This window comes from Pieris rapae, chromosome 20, assembly GCF_905147795.1.
Source record: "Pieris rapae chromosome 20, ilPieRapa1.1, whole genome shotgun sequence".
Classification (NCBI taxonomy): Eukaryota; Metazoa; Arthropoda; class Insecta; order Lepidoptera; family Pieridae; genus Pieris; species Pieris rapae.
In genome coordinates, this window is record NC_059528.1 from 8831285 (window position 1) to 8850843 (window position 19559).

Genomic DNA, 19559 nt, shown 5'->3' on the forward strand with positions numbered 1-19559 from the left:
AACTACAGTGTATAACCATGATCACACAATATACCTATTACAACAAATGTACCTATATGGCTTTCTCAAGTTTCGGGCTGCTACGAGGCTAGCCTCAAGAGACCGAATGACGTTATACACCTGCAAAACAGATGAAATAGTGTTTAAAAACCCTTTAAACCAGTTCCTTGAATTCGTTATTTGAATAAATAAAGTATTAAAGAAGTGGCTCTGTTGGTAACTGATAACTTCTGGCACGATGCTTTGTCCTTTTTTCCTAAGAAATTGTCTTTATGTATAAAAAGTATATAAAAAGTAAAATCTTCTTGTCACCTTGGATATAAAGAGATTCACTTGACTTTTGCGTATCATTTTTTTGAATATCATTGTTTCAATAATTAATTAAACCTACAATTCGCCGATGACATCATACACCCTATTTGCTACAAACATAAAGCATCAAAGAATTATGATCACAGATCTGGAGAGGAAAAGTCGTAAGGTAAAATTCAAAAATTCAAATTCAATTCAAATTCAAAATTTATTTATTCATGTAGGTAACAATGTACACTTATGAACGTCAAAAAAAGAAATATTAAATGAATTTAATTTTACATTTACTGCCAGTTCTCAAATCAAGGGCGTAGAACGGAAGAGAAGAACTGGCAATAAACTCTCCGCCACTCTTTTTAATCGCCAAGTTTTTTTTTTTTACACAATGCTTGTAAGGAGCTGCAACCACTACACCATGTTCCATATGACATATTGAGTAATAAAGAATTAAAAATTAAAAATTAAAAAAATTAAAAACAAAGATTTGTCCTCTATCAGCAGGAGGCATGGTGAAATAGGAGCACGCACTTACGTACTCGTGAGAACAACACGCAAAGACGTAGTATAAACAACTAATATCACCGCAAACACGAATTCAAGTACGACCAGTCACCACAAGTAGCACCCGTTCACGAGTATGACGCATGGCCAGCCATTGGCCCCCTCGCCATATTTTAGGGAGAGAGACAACCCGACGCATGGACGCCGCCACAAGCAATGACATTTGAGTGAGCATGACGATCCTTGAAATGTGCACTTGGCTACACAAGAAAATAGTAATAATACTAATTATACTGAAATAATTTGATACCACATGAATCACGGTTTGTTCCCACTTTACATTTAAAAAAAGTCGTAGATGTCGACGATCGCCCCATAGTCTGAAAATGCAGCCGAGAGATTCTGTCGCGTTACCTATTTATACTGAAGCAATTCATATCCAAGCACTATGATCGTTTAAGTATTCATTTATATTATAATAGGCCTTAGCAAGCAGTTTTACTTTAGTGTACGATTTAAATTTATTTATTGACAATATTTGTATCTCACTAGGGATTTTGTTGAAAAAACGTATGCAATTGCCTTGGAAAGAATTACTCGTTTTATGCAGCCTTGTGGTTGGTGCACTAATTTTGTCTTTATTACGAGTACTATAATTATGGAAGCTACTATTCTTTTTAAAGATATCTATATTTTTCCGCACATACAAAATATTCTCATAAATGTATTGACTTGCCAAAGTTAAAATATTTAATTCCTTAAACTTATTTCGGACTGACTCCCGTGGGGACAACCCACAGATCGCTCTTATAGCCCGTTTTTGCACTACAAATATCGAACTAATGTCAGCGGCATTACCCCACAAAATAACACCATATGACATGATACTATGAAAATAGCTGAAATAAACGAGCTTTGCTGTGTTCTCATCCGTAAGATCGCGTATCTTTTTCACTGCGAACGCTGCAGAACTTAGCCTATTCGAAAGACCTTCTATGTGTTGGCCCCACTGGAGTTTACTATCTAAGGTAATTCCCAAGAACACCGCACTATCAACAAAGTCTATTTCCTCGTCTTTAATTATTATTTGAGAAGGACTACTTTTTACATTTGTAGTTTCAAATTTAATACATTTTGTCTTCTTCTCGTTTAACTTAAGATTATTTGTACTAAACCAGTGAACCACACTGGAGATGGCACTATTTACATTCTCAAGTGATGGATTCCGTCGTTTCACTTTAAATAAAAGCGAAGTGTCATCAGCAAACAGTACTATCTCGTGAAGCTCCTTTACAAGAAATGGTAGGTCATTTATATAGACGAGGAATAAGAAGGGACCAAGTATGGAGCCCTGCGGTACGCCCATCGTAACAGACGATCCCTGTGATATAGCTCCATTTACATTTACCTTCTGAATTCTATCGCTCTGGTATGATTCCATAAGATTTAGCGCTTTTTTGCCAATGCCATAGTGTTGAAGTTTTTTGATAAGGATTTCGTGATGGACACAGTCAAAAGCCTTTGATAAATCGCAAAAAACTCCAATGGCATCATGAGAATTTTCCCAAGCATTTAAAATCTCGGAAATTAATTTAAGGCCAGCATCGGCTGTAGAGCGACCTCTTGTAAAACCATACTGCTGGCTATGCATAAGTTTATTATTATTAAAATGTATCAGTAATTGATCTAGAATAATTTTTTCAAAAATTTTACTCAATGCAGGCAGCACAGATATGGGTCTAAAATTTGTGGGGTCAGAAGTGCTGCCCGTTTTGAATAACGGTGTGATTTTACTGAACTTCATCTGGTCTGGAAAGACTCCACAATCTATACATTCATTAAATATTATAGCCAACTCTGAACTGATAGCATCGATTACTGATTGTACAATGAAAACAGATACACCCCAAAGATCTTTAGTTTTTTTAATTTTTAGCTGTTTAAATGTTTTTATAATATCATTGCAGCTAATGCGGCTAAATATAAACTCACGATTGCATACAGGAACATTCTGTTGCAATAATAAAAGGGCGGCTGATGGCGAAGAATTCAGAACGCTGGTTGTATCTAGTGGAATATTAGTAAAAAACTCTTCAAATGCAGAGGCTACTTCGAGGTCGGAACTAATTACTGTACCGTTTATGTTCATCTTATATTCAGAATCCTTTCTGGAGGTTCTTCCAGTCTCCTCGTTTATAATTTTCCAAGTAGCCTTTATCTTATCAGAGCTGTTGTTTATTTTATTACTTAAGTGTTTTGCCTTAGCGATTTTGCACTCTTGCCTAAATTTTTTTGAAAATGTCCTAACATGAGTTTTAAATTCTTCACTGTCATTATACTGTTTTTCATCATACAATTCATACAATTTTAGCCTTTTTTTGTGTAGTTCCGGAGGTGCCCAGTCACAAAAGGTAGGTTTCTCCGAGACCAAAAAAGTCTTTGGAGTGAACACATTTTTGAATTCATCAATAAATGATTCAAAGAATGTGTTATATAAGTTATTAGGGCATTGGTTACTACGCAAAAATGGCGTATTAAATATAATTTTTTTTCTAAATCTGTCTAACCGATCATATGTTATATGTAAAGCCATAGCGAATGCATCAGACGATATTATTATTGTAAACGGAGAGTCAATTGATTATGTGTTAATTTGTTGGCTCTGGGCCAACAAATCTGAACCACGAATATAATGTCCAAAGAGATAGATATAATAATTGGCAAGGGATAAAAATGTAAAAGGAAGTAATAAAAAACAGAAATTAAAATAAACGTCAAAACAAAACTGTATAGGTATATAACACCTGCATACTTCCAGTCTTAATATGCTGCCACACCTGGGCACTCACTAAAGTGCAAACCAGGAAACTACAGACATGCCAGACGGCGATGGAAAGAAGCATGCTAAATATCAGCAAGGTCCGATAGAATAAATAATAAAATCATAAGAAACCCCACGAAAGACGTCACAACGGGGATTCGACGATTGAACTGGAAATAGGCTGGTCATATAATAAGAGGTACAGAAAAGTGGAACAAAAAGATAATGGTACTCACTAAATAAGAGAAGAAAACAAGGTAGACAGTTTCAAAGGTGGGAAGACAAAATAAAACTGTAACTGGGAAAATAAGGTCAAGGAAAATTCAGAACAGAGCAAAGTGGAAGGAAATGGAGGAGGCCTTAACCAAAGTTGGGCAAAGATGGGTCGTCGGTGTCTCCGACTCACTAGAGACCAAGATTAAATTTATGTAAAATTTCTATCTGGATAAAGGCTTATATGTATTATTATTATTAAACTTGCAAATCCATGGTAAAGCTGTGCGTCCGAACTCTCAAAAACTTAATAATTTTATCGTAAAGGCTTAGTGGGTAATAAAGTAAGCGTAACTGAATGTCCTAGGTTCCATTGTCGGGGGAATTATAGACCTTGATATACAAAACAGCTGACCACTTTTGAAACATTAACATTCATGCACTAATGCCCAATTCAAACTAACTAATAGACTGCTAAGCAAACAGCATTAAATATATATTATTATACAATATTCCTAGTGTTTGTGATAATGTAGCAAAAAACTTGATTTTTTTACATTTAAAGTAATGCCATCTCGTAGACAATACCCTAACTATTGTTGTCAAGTCTTCTCGTAATACATTACAGCGACATCTGTTTTCGCGATTTTTGGTGCCTATTTGAGATAGAAAGTAAAAAGAAACAACTTTCTGTATGCAAACGTACTATATATTATGTAATATCGCAAGAATTGCGAATCGTAACGTAAACTTAAACAATTCTTATTTCATTAAAATAATTGTGAATTCATGAGCCATTCGTTGTGTACGCTTTTACGAGCAAGGGATTGCGCATAAACTACCTTTGCGCATTATACTAAAAAATTAAAAAGAACTCATCTAATCGAAACAGTAAACTTCCAAGTGAAACTAGCTATTTCATTTAGTCGGCTTATAGTCAGTTGCTCGTCGACTATCATACATTCCGCTACTTAATTTTGCTTATTTTTGAAATGACGTGACATGTCTGACCTAATTTAAGATCTAAGTGCTTTATTTATAGCAGTTTTCAATTAAACGAGCTAAACAAGTACAACTTTTGGCAATAATGTGGGTGATTGAGTTCAATTTTCGTCTCTAGTTCAATTTCACTGTGATATATTAAATAAAATTTTATTTACACTATTTATCAAGGATAAAAAAGCAATAATTATTTATCTAACAAATAAAAAAGTGCTATCTTTTATTAATAAGATTATATCCTATAAACGTTTATGTATAGAGGCTGTTTTAAGAATTTACGTAAAAAGCTCAAAAAAATTTTATTGAGGTAAAAAATAGGAGACAAAAAATGTCTTTCGTAAAATGTTGTTTTGATGCTGGCGAAGGTCATGACATTCTGGAATCATTTGTGCAAAAATGTACCGATCCTGGCTGTAAGTATATTTTCAACGTTAATTCCATACTTAACAGAATTTCCAAATTTTATTTTAGTTAGTAAGGTGGAGAATAATTGCATCCTACTTTATTTTAAGTCAGAGAGAATTTGCCAAAATATTTTTCTAAACTCATAATATTAGGAATAAATTAATAAATAATAATTATTAATAATTGAATATATAAAAAAAGGTCCTAAATGTCTTGTGTTTCTCATATTATTTGCAGGTCACATTAATATCATAATATAATATACAATCTAAATTCTAATAGGTAATTAACTAGGCACATGTATTGATTAATGATTATTAATTGTCACTTGGCGCCAATAATTTAATATCCGTTTCCGTCAAAAGTTCAGAAACTAAATAATATCTTAATGTAATATATATTTTGGGCATCCTTTATTTTTTAGTATTTAGTCACAGCTGTTTTTAATGCCTCATAACTATGATATTGTAAATGTATCATATAATAATAAATAAATAAATATTTATGTATTAAAAATGAAGGGTTTCTTTTATTAATCAGGCTAAATAGAGGTAACGTTAGAATTCATTTTATATGTATGTACCGTATTATATTAGTGCCTTTAATTTCATACTAAAGTGTAACTTAAACCATCATGTTTGACGACGTTAGCATTTTACCTTATCTGTGGCTACTGTTTGTGTAAGTACAGAGTACTCCATAGACAACTAATTGCCTATGGAAAAATACCTATCAGAATTTGTTGTTGACATCTGAATCATTAAAACTACGCCCTTTTTTCTATAGAAAGCTTTAATGGCTAGATATATAATAACAAGACCAGGAGTTATTTAATATGGCTCAAGGTAAGATTACTTTATATAAAAAATCCCTTCCTTAGGAATGAAGTGATAATACAGTTGACATATTATTATGTTCTAGTGGCGCCATCTTGCTCATTATAGAACGGGTCGTCTTCGAGTACGTTGTCAAACCGCGTTTTTGCAACAAATATTAATTTTTGTTTAAACTGTATAGATCATTCCTTTGAAATTGTAAAGTAACATTTTTCTATGAAGTGATAACTGTTTAACGTTTAGTGAAGGTGTTGTTTACTGTAAGTTGTGGCTATTTACCAAAATGACCACTGCCACTACAGTGACTACTCAAAACCAAGCCAAGAATAATGGAACAACAGCCACAAAGGTTCCCAAGAACTATGGAAAAATAGTCTTAACGCTTCATAACTGTTTACTACCGGAAACAACGTTCAAGGAGACGCCATCACAAGCAGATGGGTTAGACATAGAAACTGAGATAGATCTCCGAGTCCTTGGTTGTGAAATGATTCAAACCGCCGGAATTTTGCTCAAACTGCCTCAAGTTGCCATGGCTACAGGCCAAATGTATCTTCAAAGATTCTACTATTCAAAATCGTTTGTAAGATATCCTATGGAAACCACTGCAATGGGAAGCATTTATTTAGCATCCAAGGTTGAGGAAAAGCCGTGTCGTATCCGTGACGTCATTAACGTATTTCATCACATCAAACAAGTAAGAGCTCAGAAACCAATCTCACCGCTAATAGTAGACCTTAACTATATTGAACTCAAAAATCAAGTAATTAAAGCTGAACGCCGCATTCTTAAAGAACTCGGTTTCTGTGTTCATGTAAAACATCCACACAAACTCATTGTAGTCTATCTGCAATTATTACAATATGAAAAGAATAAAGCGCTTATGCAAATGGCTTGGAACTATATGAATGATGCTCTAAGGACTGATGTTTTTATGAGATTTCCTCCAGAAACTATAGCATGCGCTTGTATCTTCTTGACTGCACGCAAAATTGGATTACCACTCCCAAATAATCCCCATTGGTTCTTGTTATTCAAAGTAACCGAAGAAGAAATTCGAGAAATTTGTGTAAGAATCCTCCAACTATACAAAAGGTCTAAAGTAAATCCTGAAGAATTGGAGAGCAAAGTAGATTCTCTTAGACGGGTATATCAAGCTAATAGGCAAATGCAAGCACAGAAGGAACGTGAAGCAAAGTTAGAGGAGAAGAAAAATGAGCCTTCAACATCAACAACAACATCAAAGGAGACAAAGAGAGAAACTAAAAATGAAAAATCTCCAAAGACACCACCACTGTCTTCAAAATATCATACAAGTCATAAGAAAAGGGAGAGGAGGTCTCGTTCACCATATGAAAGAAAACGAGAATACTCCAGTAAAAGGCACAAGTCTCGATCGCGTGAAAGAGAAATAGACAGGTCAAGAGAAAGAAGGTCCGATGATAAGAGGAGTCGGATATCCTCAAGAAAGTATGATGATTATGAGCGGTCAAAATCAAGTAGGGATAGTAGGGAAGATAAGAGAAAGCATTAATTCATTAATTTCATGGTATATTAAATGTATAAATAAAGTAAGGTGACTAAACAACATGGCTTTTAATTTATCTCTATATTCCATAGGAACTGCTTTTGTGACTGGATAACATTAACTGAAGTAACTTTTTTTACAAGAAGTTTGAAACAAACTATTACCTAAAAATTTATAGGTGTTAAAGCAATTAAAAAATTGTTCCAAATTAAAATTTTTTTTTTTCTTTAGCCTACAAAATGTATGTAACTAAATATTTACCTAATGTCCAATTCAATTATTCATCTTATATTTTGTGATTTACAAATTGTATCTTATCAAGATAGGAACATTTGCATAACCAACTAATAAATGTATATACAGACACCTAATAAAGTTTAGCACCGTAAAAGGTAAGTACTTAGTAAAGTGTTTTGAAGTAGGTCCCAAATATAATATGAATCATAAAAGTGCTATTTTATAATTAAAATGCTAAACTTCAAGGTAAATAATTCCAATCAATTTTCTGTTTTATCAACTCCTGAAACATTTTGTTTTAGCCCTATCTATTGGACAAACATAGGCTAGTCATGCTGTCAAATATAAAATGTCACAGCAGCCGGTTCTATTTTTAACTGATGTATTTAAGAGTTAAAAATAACTTTCACATCTGGAGTTTGTAGTTGTATTGCTTTAGTGAGTTTAGAAGTTCTTGTATGGTTTTACTTAAATTGCTTTAACCAAAAACACCACACTCACTAGTGATTCTTGTACTATCACAGGAATCCACAACTTATTTAATTATGTGTTATTAAATATATCTATAAAAGCCTACGCCCTTGATTTGAGAACTGGCAGTAAATGTAAAATTAGAATCATTTCAAGTATATTTTGACGTTCAGAAGTGTACATTATGTTACCTATATGAACAAATGATTTTTTTTGATTGGTTTGAAGAAAGAAAAACGAAGAGAATGGATGAAGCAAGGAAAGAAAATCTATATTTTTGTTATTTATAATAGAATTAGAATAAATTTACTCGGTCTACTTAAAAGTTTTCATACTTATTTATTTATTTATTAAGTCTACAACATCATACTTATTACGAAATCTACTTTTTATTTTATAAAATCTTCTATCTAATATGTACGACAATATATGTAAACATAAGTTTTGCTAAAAATAGGAATTAAAATTTTTTATTAAAAACATAAACAAGATAAGACAATTACACAATAAAATAAAATTACCATACATACTTGTCATAAACATGTTACTTACTTGATGTTTTTCAAATGTTTCATAGTGCTGAAACTAAATCAAATAGAATAGGTCTTAAAACGTGTATATATGTATGGGATTAGAAAATAAACTTACACTTAAAGTCATTGTCTATTAATAGCGTATTGAATAATAATGAAAGGTGAAATATAGCAGAAGTAAATATTATGTGATAATAATTCGTACGGACCCGCGGAAATATTTAACTATCATACTTAACTAAATAAATGTTATCTTAACCTTATCTTTTACGACACAATTCTGACATAGTATAGCAAGTCATACACATAGATTGTTATTTTAATCGTGTTTACAATGTAGATATATTTAATAACACAGAAAAAAATCATTAAAATTAATTTGAACTGTATATAGAAATTAAATAGTGTTTAGTAAATTAAAATAGCATTTGTGTGACATAAGTGAATAAATAGGAAGTGATTATGCTGCCGATAAACAAAATTGCGCATCGTCTTTGCTTTATGATGAGTAAGACATTGTATATAACGTGTAAGTCTATCTAATGAATGAATTTTGAATGCTCCTTACTGATTCTAACAAAATTTGTTTTTATGAACCTGAGTCAGTCATAAAAACTCAGTACTTCATACTTGTGTCTTATCGCAATCAAGGGAGCTGTGTCGCCCTACTACTGTTTTAAAGGCAAAAGCCATATTTTATATCACTACTTACTACATAATATAGGTTCAGAATGGGTTTAAATGCCATAATTAATATTTAGATTTTAATTATTATTACTTTTGAATTCATGTGTTTTACTTTAATTTTCAACGGATTTGGTTTAAGTATTTGTTAACAATTGGAGAATTTTATATGAAAATAAATTGTTTTGAGAGATTTGACTTATTTCAGGTTGCTGTGGCTGTTGCTCCGCACTCCGGCCAAGATACAAGCGTCTGGTTGACAATATATTCCCCGCGTTGCCACAGGATGGCCTCGTCAAGTCAAATATGGAGAAGCTTACGTTCTATTCGCTCTCCAGTCCGGAGAAACTCGATAGGATCGGAGACTACCTCTTTCAAAAGGCTTCGAGGGATATTTATCGGCGCAGACATGGGTATGGGCTTATTCGTAAAGAAGAGAGAGCAGAGTAGTCACTGTATTTGTTAGTGGGATAAAATTTCTACAATAACTTGATATTTTTTTTTAATTTAAGTCCAAATTTATACACAATAATGCCAGATTCAGCAGAAGTTCATCAGAAGTTTGGGCAAGGATACTTGGCAGCCAATACGACGTGTCATGTTATAATTTGTAGTAGTTTATGCACTCAATGCCTTCGATAGAGACTGTAATCCACTTTAAAAATGTGTGCATCGCCCTACCGAAGTCATAACTTAAACTAATCTAAGTTGAACTATTCATTGCTTAAATTCTATGTATATGAATGTGATAATATAAGGAAAGGTTATTTATTAATGAAATCTCTCATTTTCTTTTTGTAATTACTTTCAATAACGTTGATAGTTTGAGGGTATGTGCTCACTGTCAAGTGTCAACACTGAGTAGAGAGAAGAGAAAGCTTGCTTAGTTTAGCTTAATACGGCTACCGCTGCGGGTAAGAGTGAGAGAGGAAGAACCTGCCGTATGCGTGAGAGAAAGGAAAGCTGTAACGCGTTACGTAACGTAGCGGCGTAGTTATCACTTGAAAAATGTGTATCCTAAGCACATTACATGTTTGTTTCTAAATACACAATTGAATCTTAAATTCCTTTGAGCAATATGTTCAATGTCAATGTAAGTTTAAAATTGAAGTAAGATTTCCACGTTTAAATTCATATAAAAATATGTAAAGGAGCTCCATCTGAATTTGTTTTAGCAGGAAAGGATATTACGTAGTTATCGTAATTGTATATCACTTAATTTAGGTTTTGCTTTAATTAACACACCTACTCTATCATCTATATCACACGAAGGCTTTTCGTCCAGGTTCGTGATAATAGCCATGGAGGCAATGGACCAGCTGCTCTTAGCCTGTCACTCGCAGACGCTCAACCTCTTCGTGGAGAGCTTCCTTAAAATGGTGCAGAAGTTGCTGGAGTCCACAGACCCTCAACTACAGATACTTGCGACGCAGAGCGTGAGTGTCATTTCTGGTTTTTATATTCGCCAAATTCGTTTAAGTTTTTTTTATCACGTACGTTATGTTACGATAAAAAGATGTCTACGTTGTGATCTTTGCCTTGGGACTCTATTTAATGACGAATTCTACAATCATTGAACACTAAAGTTAAAACTAATATTAGACTTGTTCTGCGCTCAGACAGTAAAACTTTTTCATTTAATAATATTCATGTAATTTTACCAATGAGCTTGGTGGCTAGCAGCTGTGATTAAAAAAGAATGGCTGACAGCGCACTTGCAAGCTCTCTAGAAGTGTTTGCCTCCTGTCCGTTTTATCAAATATATATATATTTATGTATCGTTTCCAGTTTGTCCGTTTCGCGAACATAGAAGAGGATACGCCATCTTACCACCGTCGGTATGACTTCTTCGTGTCCAAGTTCTCTGCCATGTGTCATAGCAATCACACAGACAGACCCACACGAGATAGTATACGACTCGCCGGGATAAGGGGATTGCAGGTAAATGAACGAAGAACGTATGAACGATTGAATGATTGTTAGCGATATTTAGGGCTTTTCTAATTGTGCGACATAACTTTTAATAAGATTTTATTAAATATTTAAGGCTAGAAGAAGAATATTCACTATTTTTACTCTAAACAACACTGTCTTTATCAATCTTTTCGTACGGTGGTAGTTGATTATTATTTAATTTGTTAATGATTTAGCTAAGTGGCGTTTAGTTATATGGTTTTATTCCTGTAATCCAAACGGGTGGGCAGAGGCACGAGTATGAGTCCTTTTGATCTGCCCTTCTTTTTGCCTCTTCGTTTAAACGCTTTTCCGCTGTTCATCTGTTATATCATTCATAATTTAACAAGATATAAAGCAGCTACCTTTTTATCTTTAAAACATAAGGAACAGTTAGTTTCCTTATAAAATATTTTACTGACTTTATCTTAATAATTACGTATGAATAGATTGAGCGTGAAACCTTGTAAGCTTAGTATTACAAGAATAAAACAAAATACAGCCTTGAGATTAATTCCCTCGGCTTCTTATATTACGTGAATATTTCGTTATGTCACCTTTGATATTATTTTACAAGATGTGACTTTGCTTAGAATTTGCTTTAACAAATGACCCTCTTCTGCAAGTCAATTATATGTTGCAACTTAGCGACATACATTGCTATGCGAACGACAGCCCTGGGGATATTTTTCACGCTGGCCTTGCAGGTATACGTAAGCGGTTTTTAAGGAAGTTTGTGCCGTGCACCACTGTATGGTAGGTACCCGGCTTACCAAAGTAATTCTGAATCAAGTCACATGAGCCTTGTGTCCCTTTTTATATAATAATAAAATAAAATAAAAAAACAACACATTATTGCGCTGGCCAAATATTATTTTCTTGCGATCAAAATAGAAAGAATTCAGGATATGTACAAAAGACCTAAAAATATTTAATCTGTGTATAATTTATCACAATGTACATTAATATTTCTTTGCCAAATAAACTGCCACAAGATGATTTATTCATTGGGTGACAGCAACATTATATTAAAAATATATAGTGCTTGTCTCATACTTAATCCTAATGTTTTTATGATAATTTTTCTTTGTAATAATTCTTGTAAAATTTATGTTTACCAAAGTTGTCATATATTTTAGATAAATGAGTATGTAATATATATCGTAGATATAGTATTATGTATCATGTGGTAAACTTGAATTAATTTATAAAATTCAAATTATTGAGTAGTACCTACTCGTTGGTACGGCGAGGCATGCATTGTGCGGGAACCGCATGTCAAACCAGAAATCAACTAATAATATCAGACAGAGGACGGATCTTGTCTATAAAGTAAAAATTATCAGAGATACAGGTGTAGTCTGGAGCTAAGTCTAGGATCGTAGCGCCATTGGATTATTATTATTATTAAATTTAATTACAAATAAAACTTTTCAATAGCCATAAATTTTATTTATATATTCCCAAAAATACATACATTATTCTAACAGTACCTTATCTTAATGCCAATACGTAAAGGTCGATAAAAACTGTAATAAAATATTGAATAAAAAATATAATTCTAATAATAAATACATATAAGGCATAGCGAATAAAATAATTTTGCTTGTTGGAATATTCAGGCGCATAGTCCTTATTTAAAATGTGATCGTTTCCATCATTTACATCACAGCAATATTTCAGGGGGTGATAAGGAAGACTGTGTCTGACGATCTGGTGGAGAATATTTGGGAGGCTCAGCACATGGATAAGATTGTGCCATCGTTGTTATATAATATGCAGGTAAAGTGTTTAACAAATAGATTTACAAAAAAAAAATATTTTTATGTGTAATATTAAGCAAATATTGGATGCCATAAATTTTTGAAATTTGATCAACCAGGGCGCAGAGAAATACGAGACGGTGTCGTGTCTAGAGGCAGAGACCGACACGAGGGAAGGGATAGAGGAACCGCCCAAACTGGCCGAAGCCTGTCTCCGGGAATTGGTCGGGAGAGCCTCCTACGGGCACATCCGATCAGTCCTGCGGCCCGTACTTACGTCAGTACCATTTGTTGTCAAATGCTGGACATTTTTGTGAAACAAATTGTATTTATTTAATTTGAATGTATTTTTAGGCATTTCGATCGCCATGAGCTCTGGTTGCCTTGCGACTTCGCCGTTCACATCTTCAAGATTATCATGTTCTCTATTCAGGTAATGAGATATCTTCAACTTCTAAATAACATATATTCTATGAAAGTAGTAAAAGTATATAGTTATAATGAGAGAGACAGGTTATGTATAGTATATATCAAAAGGCCTTGAAAACTTAAATTCGCCAGAAATATACATGAAAATCATATTTGAGGACCCGTCATAGAGCCTTGCGCGACACCTTCCAGGCGCAGTACTCGTACAGCGTGGTGGAGGCCTTAATGCAGCACTTGGACGCCAGCGGAGGGGGGTCAGGCACGCGTGTCCGCGCCGCTCGAGCCACAGTACTCAGCAATATCGTAGCTATCGCTGCAGGTGATAGTGTTGGTGAGTTTGTTTATTAAAACTAGCCGTTAAGGTTTACCGAACATGGACATACGATCTACCATTATTAAGCACATACTCCTGCCTTAAAGGCCGACCACGCATCCTCTAAAGACTCTAAGTATGAAAAAGCTAAAGCCTATTTGGTAAATATTCCAGGTCCGTCGGTGCTGGAAATAATCAACAACCTCCTGACGAATCTCCGTGCATCAGTCGCTCGAGATTCCGAAGTGAGTGCTTTATCATCCATTATTTATTATTTATTATTAGTTATTTCTTAATCTAAGTTCACCACACTATATAAGTATAATTCTGTATGCAGCAATTAAAACAAATATTACACTCAACTCCGGGAAAATAAATTTTCTACAGCTGTAATACATTTGACATTCAACACCTTTTGTCTTCAGTCACCGTGACCACGCACGCTGTAAAGCACGCGAAACGTCTGAACATTTTTCAATTATGTAAAATAATTTATAATAATACATAGCTTCAATCCGGTAAAAAAGTAATTCCAATTTTATATCATGAGGTATCAGATGGCCACTAAAAAAGGCACAATAAAATTTATCCGTCGATAAGTTGATAAATAATTGTGTTTAAAAAATCAAACCAGAGTTCGAAACCGATTCACATTATGCTGCTGTGCCAATTTTGATAAAATTTGGATAGTTTCCTTCGTTGGCTTATACTGCTTATACTTTAGTTTTGAACTGAAAATGGAGACGTGCGTGACGCTTACTAATAACTAAAAGCCCTCCATGCAATAGTTGTCATTCCAGAAAGAGTCAGACGAGCGTCTCTACCAAGAGGCGTTGATCAACGCGTTGGGCGAGTTCGCGGACCACTTGCCCGACTTCCAGAAGATAGATATCATGATGTTCATCGTCAGCAAAATTCCCAGTGGTCGAGGGAAGCCCACCAAGGCCGATTGTATGCTCCAAAGCATTCTGCTCAAGTCCTTGCTCAAGGTATTTATTCAAAGACTCGAAACGCCACTTTTGAAGTTTACTCGTAAATCATATTTTTTAAATTCTCAAAACTATTCATTCAAACTTAGTCCAATGTGTTCGCCTAGTGTCTAACTCTCTTTCTCTCTCTCGAATTGTGATTACGCTGTGATAAAAAGAGACAGATACTTTTGTCGAGTGCATACATTACATATATATATATTTCTGTATGTTTCAAGGTGGGAACGACGTACAAGACGACGGAGCTGAGTAAAGCCTTCCCCGCGGCGTTCCTCGAGGCCCTGCTGCGCGTGTCGAGTACCAGCGAGGCTCGCACCAGGGCCTTGCTGCAGAGGATCCTTCACACGCTGCTCGACAGACGGGCGAACGCCCCCCTGCTCATTGCGCCCACGTGAGTGTCATTGTATGATTATTATATTATGCTTTTGACATGTGAAAGAAGTGACGTAAAACATTTTATGATTTTTAAAAAGGATAAAGGCTTCCAATAGTAACTCACAAAGCGCCTTGGCGCACGCACTGTTCCCAGATTAGATGCGTGCACGCACACGTACTTACGAACAAAGCGCCACCAGTTTTTGCGTTTAAGTGTGAGAGACGATATAAAAGATGTCGACGTATAATTACACAATAGGATAGACCCAATTTTAAAATGTATAATTAAATTTCAGGGTGGACTATGAAAAACTAGGCCTGACAGTGGAAAAATGCTCCCGACCTGACCTGATCTTCATCAGCAAACACGGCTACGCTATCTTCAGCTCGCTGTATGAAGGTATACTAGATATATATATTTTTTTGTTTAGATTATGTATTTATATAACATACCGCACTATTTGAGCTTTTTTAATTAATTTATAAAGAGTCGGTATTGACACATTAAATATAATATTGCACTTGTGTGTATTGGTTATATCCGTTTGCCTGTACCGCAATAAATAATATATTTTTATATAGCTATTTTGACTACATCATTCCTTACATTGTTTTTACAATAATTATCATAAATACAAGTTTTTATAAATTGAAAAAATGTATATATTAAAGAAATATCGTCAATAGAGGGCATGAACTGCCCTCAACTCCGCATTTCCTGAACGCTCTGTCCAAAGTCAAGATGGCGTCTCGATCTCACTCGAGGCATATGATTGGTCATGACAATATTCGTACTCGTATTCGTTAACTACGAATATTATGAAATAATTAAATCATTAAGATTTTTTATAGTAATAAAAGAGAACATATTATTATATAAAATAACTCAATTAAAATGATGTTTAGGGCTGCAACTCGAATCGAACACGGCCGAGAACATATCGGCGATATACACGACCCTGTCTCTGCTCGCCATCGAGCTGGCCTCCGAGGAGACCGTCTGCGACATGCTTCAGCTCATTCTGGCGTGAGTTTATTTCCATCATTCCGAGAAGAGATTAATGCTAATGGCGAATAGCGGTTTTACGCAATATTACTTCCAGCATCCAACAGTCGGCGATATCGAACCCAGTCCTGTCTACGGCTCAGCAGTGCCAGCTCCACGCCGTCACCGTTGCGTTGGCGGCCTTAGTGCCGCACGTGCTTGCTCTGCCGCCGCTCGGGGATTATATTAAACAGGTATTTTAAGTTTGATTATTTACGATTTTTGTTGCTTAAGACCTTAATTTGATAATAATAATTGATAAGAATTATTTCAATTAAATTAACTTCTCAGAACTCTATGGGACAAAAACAAAGCAACGGCGCTAAAACCTTTTTAGCTCTTGCCCTCAAATTTCTGAATCTGTGATAATTTGTCAGCCGAATGAAAAAAAGGTCTTTTGTGTATTAAATTTAAATTTTCCAAAATGCATTTCAGATAATAGAGGCTCGCCGCGAAGAAGCCGCCCACATGCTGCCGCCTCTCTCCGACGACTACGACGTGTCGCCCAACAAATCGCCCAACAAGTTGCCCTACCTGATGATCGATCAGGTAACTCCATTTGGGGCAATCCATTGAATTAATGAGTGCTTCATCATGAACAAATTTATTTTTGTATAGTATATGTTGACATATGAATTTATTTAAATAATAGACGTAGTTGGAAGATAATATAATATATCCTTTCTCTAAACCGAAATTTAATCCCTAAACATCATATAAAGTCGTTCGTGGAGTATACATTCCTATATGAATACGGCAGATGGCGCTGGGCGAGTGCCTGAAGGCGAGCGGCATCGAGCCCAGCCGCCTGCAGAGCGCCTCCCCTTACTCCGGCGGCACAACCCTCGGCCTCGCCCACCGGCACAGCTGGGTGGAAGCCGGTACGCCTTCACGTATTCACATCTCATTTGTCAGCCGATGGCTCCAATGAAATGCCGTTCAGTGCAGTGAATCCCTTTCAGGAGCGACCCAGGGTAGGGACAGCCTGGCAGACATATCCGCCGGACCCGTCACCGAACTCGACAGCGCCAATAGTTCTCCAGGAGTGCAGAGGGTGAGTTATTTTTTAATTCAATTTTGTGTGGCAAACTAGACTAGTAAATGGTTGATTGATATAGCTCATCGACACCCACGTTACCAGACGGTACGCGAGTGCGTTGCCGGCCTTTTAAAAAATTATCCCTTTCTATTTTGCATTTATGATTGCGATTATGAATTCAATATTGAACTGTTGGTAAATGCAACGAAACCGTCTTTATAAAACTAAATTCTCGTATATATATATATATTATATAGTTTAATAAAATATATATTATAGCAAACCCAGTACGACGCGTTGGACGAAGAGTACCGAATGTTCATTGAAAAGTACAACTACAACCACCGGCCCTCCATGCCCCACTTTGGGACTTATGTAATCTATTCATTTCTTTAAGACGAATGCGTTTAAAAGACTTATTTATTTGAAATTTGCGTGGTCATAAGTAAAAGTAAAGTAATTTATTTTTGCCATATTATTTAATATAAATTTGGAATATTGAAAGAAATAAGCAAATATTGAAATGACATACGTATAGCCTGTATCGCAAATCCCCATTCCCCCAGCGGACGGACAATGAGTTCTGGCATTGGGGCCACGAAGACGCGCACGCCGCCAGCGTACACGACGCGCGCACTGCTTTGGTACCCGAACGCATTTCCTCATCTTAGTGTCGCTTTCATTGAACCGCGTATTCGTAGACGATACGTACGTTCGTACGTTTAGTTTCCATTTAGCGTAAGTTTGGTTCATCTCACGTGTCAGTAGTCGTTTCGTACCGATCTGCCGCAGCATCCCACGCAGAGCGAGAACGTGAGCCTGGAGGCGCTGCGGCGGGCGGCGAGCGGACCCAGCGACGCGGAGAGGAGAGACGCCGAGAGGCGGAAGGTCTCCCTCAACAACACCTTCCGAACTGCGCCCTTCGACCATCTGCTGCACATCACGCAGCCCAAGGTCTGATCTCCTGATCTCTTACACCTCTTCCGAAACTTATTATTGAGTCGGTCACTAAAGGTCAAGACTTAAAATTATATTAAAATCTTAATATCGAAATTAAGATTTATTCATTTTTTAATTTAATGTTTGATTTGATAAATTAAAATTTATTAACTTTTAAACTTATTTCGACAAATTTCTTATAATTATTTTTAAATCAGTGTTGGGCTAGTGGACTCTCATCCCTGAAGCCGTAGGTTCTGGATCACCTACTTGCCCATTAGATTGACAAATGATCATGAAACTGATTCAGAAATCTGAGGCCCAGACCTAAAAATGTATCGCTTCTGATTTTTTATTTATTTTATGGACGACCCTGTTCACTATACACTGAACATTTTTGTCACCTCATAACTAAAACAGTAACGTTCTAATCGCATACCTTCAGTACGAGATCCAAGACAAGCTGGAAGAGATCTTCAACTCCATCTCCGAGGAGCCTCTTCTGCCCATCGGAGCCGGCTCTCCCGCGGGCAAGACTCAGAACCAGCCTTACACCAAGTATTTGACGGAGCTCTTTCTCTACTGAGGTACGCGGACTCGATCGCCTGACCGTTTCATATACCCGATCGAGAATACGATTAATCAGCATGAATATGTTTTCAGGTGAACAATAGAGTTGGCAGTTTCATACTTTAAGGCCGTAGTGGACTTTTCTCGCAGTGTTTCAGAAATTAATAATAATAAAGGCTACGCAAAAAAAAGAATACACATACAAACGTTCATGGTTTCAAAGATTTCATAATTCATGTATTATTTCCTCAGGGACATTTTTAACTTAACTTGGTTATTTGTAATTTTTTGATTAAAACATCGGCGTGTGGTTTATTAAAGGGTGTGGTTAACTAGGAATTTGGTTAAAATTATAGTGTCTTAAACTTATCTGAATGTCCCTCAAACGGAAACGATAACTGAGAACGAGAAATACTTAACATCGAATAGTATACATAAAAGTATAACACTTTTTATTTTATTATTGAAGTGAAACTTCTTTAGAATCGTTGTGATTTCAAACCGGATGCAACGAAAAAGCGACAGTAAAAAGAGACAGAAACATTAATTCATATGATTTAACGTGGGAGAAAATGAGATAGATAAACTTCTTTCGAATCGT

General features: G+C 35.4%; 2 protein-coding genes across 6 annotated transcripts; both read left to right on the plus strand.

Annotated features, from left to right (window-relative positions):
* Positions 1-5102: 5102 nt before the first annotated feature.
* LOC110994112 (protein EFR3 homolog cmp44E) lies at positions 5103-19190 on the plus strand. 5 transcript variants are annotated; one of them, XM_022260614.2, is made up of 20 exons: positions 5103-5262; positions 9752-9956; positions 10829-10979; positions 11332-11484; positions 13180-13278; positions 13379-13536; positions 13614-13692; positions 13881-14019; positions 14176-14246; positions 14802-14990; positions 15209-15381; positions 15662-15765; positions 16272-16392; positions 16469-16604; positions 16846-16959; positions 17171-17291; positions 17373-17464; positions 18242-18403; positions 18834-18975; positions 19052-19190. In XM_022260614.2, exons 1-19 carry the CDS (start codon positions 5178-5180, stop codon positions 18972-18974), a joined length of 2493 nt encoding a protein of 830 aa, XP_022116306.2. In that variant the 5' UTR covers positions 5103-5177; the 3' UTR covers position 18975; positions 19052-19190. The 5 variants fall into 5 exon arrangements, with proteins under 5 accessions (XP_022116306.2, XP_022116304.2, XP_022116310.2 ...); XM_022260612.2 differs by having other exon boundaries at positions 5104-5262; positions 14790-14990; XM_022260618.2 differs by lacking the exon at positions 5103-5262 and adding an exon at positions 5970-6099 and having other exon boundaries at positions 14790-14990.
* On the plus strand, positions 6176-7678 carry LOC110994114 (cyclin-L1). Its single transcript, XM_022260619.2, has one exon. It carries the CDS (start codon positions 6374-6376, stop codon positions 7622-7624), a length of 1251 nt encoding a protein of 416 aa, XP_022116311.2. The 5' UTR covers positions 6176-6373; the 3' UTR covers positions 7625-7678.
* Positions 19191-19559: the final 369 nt, after the last annotated feature.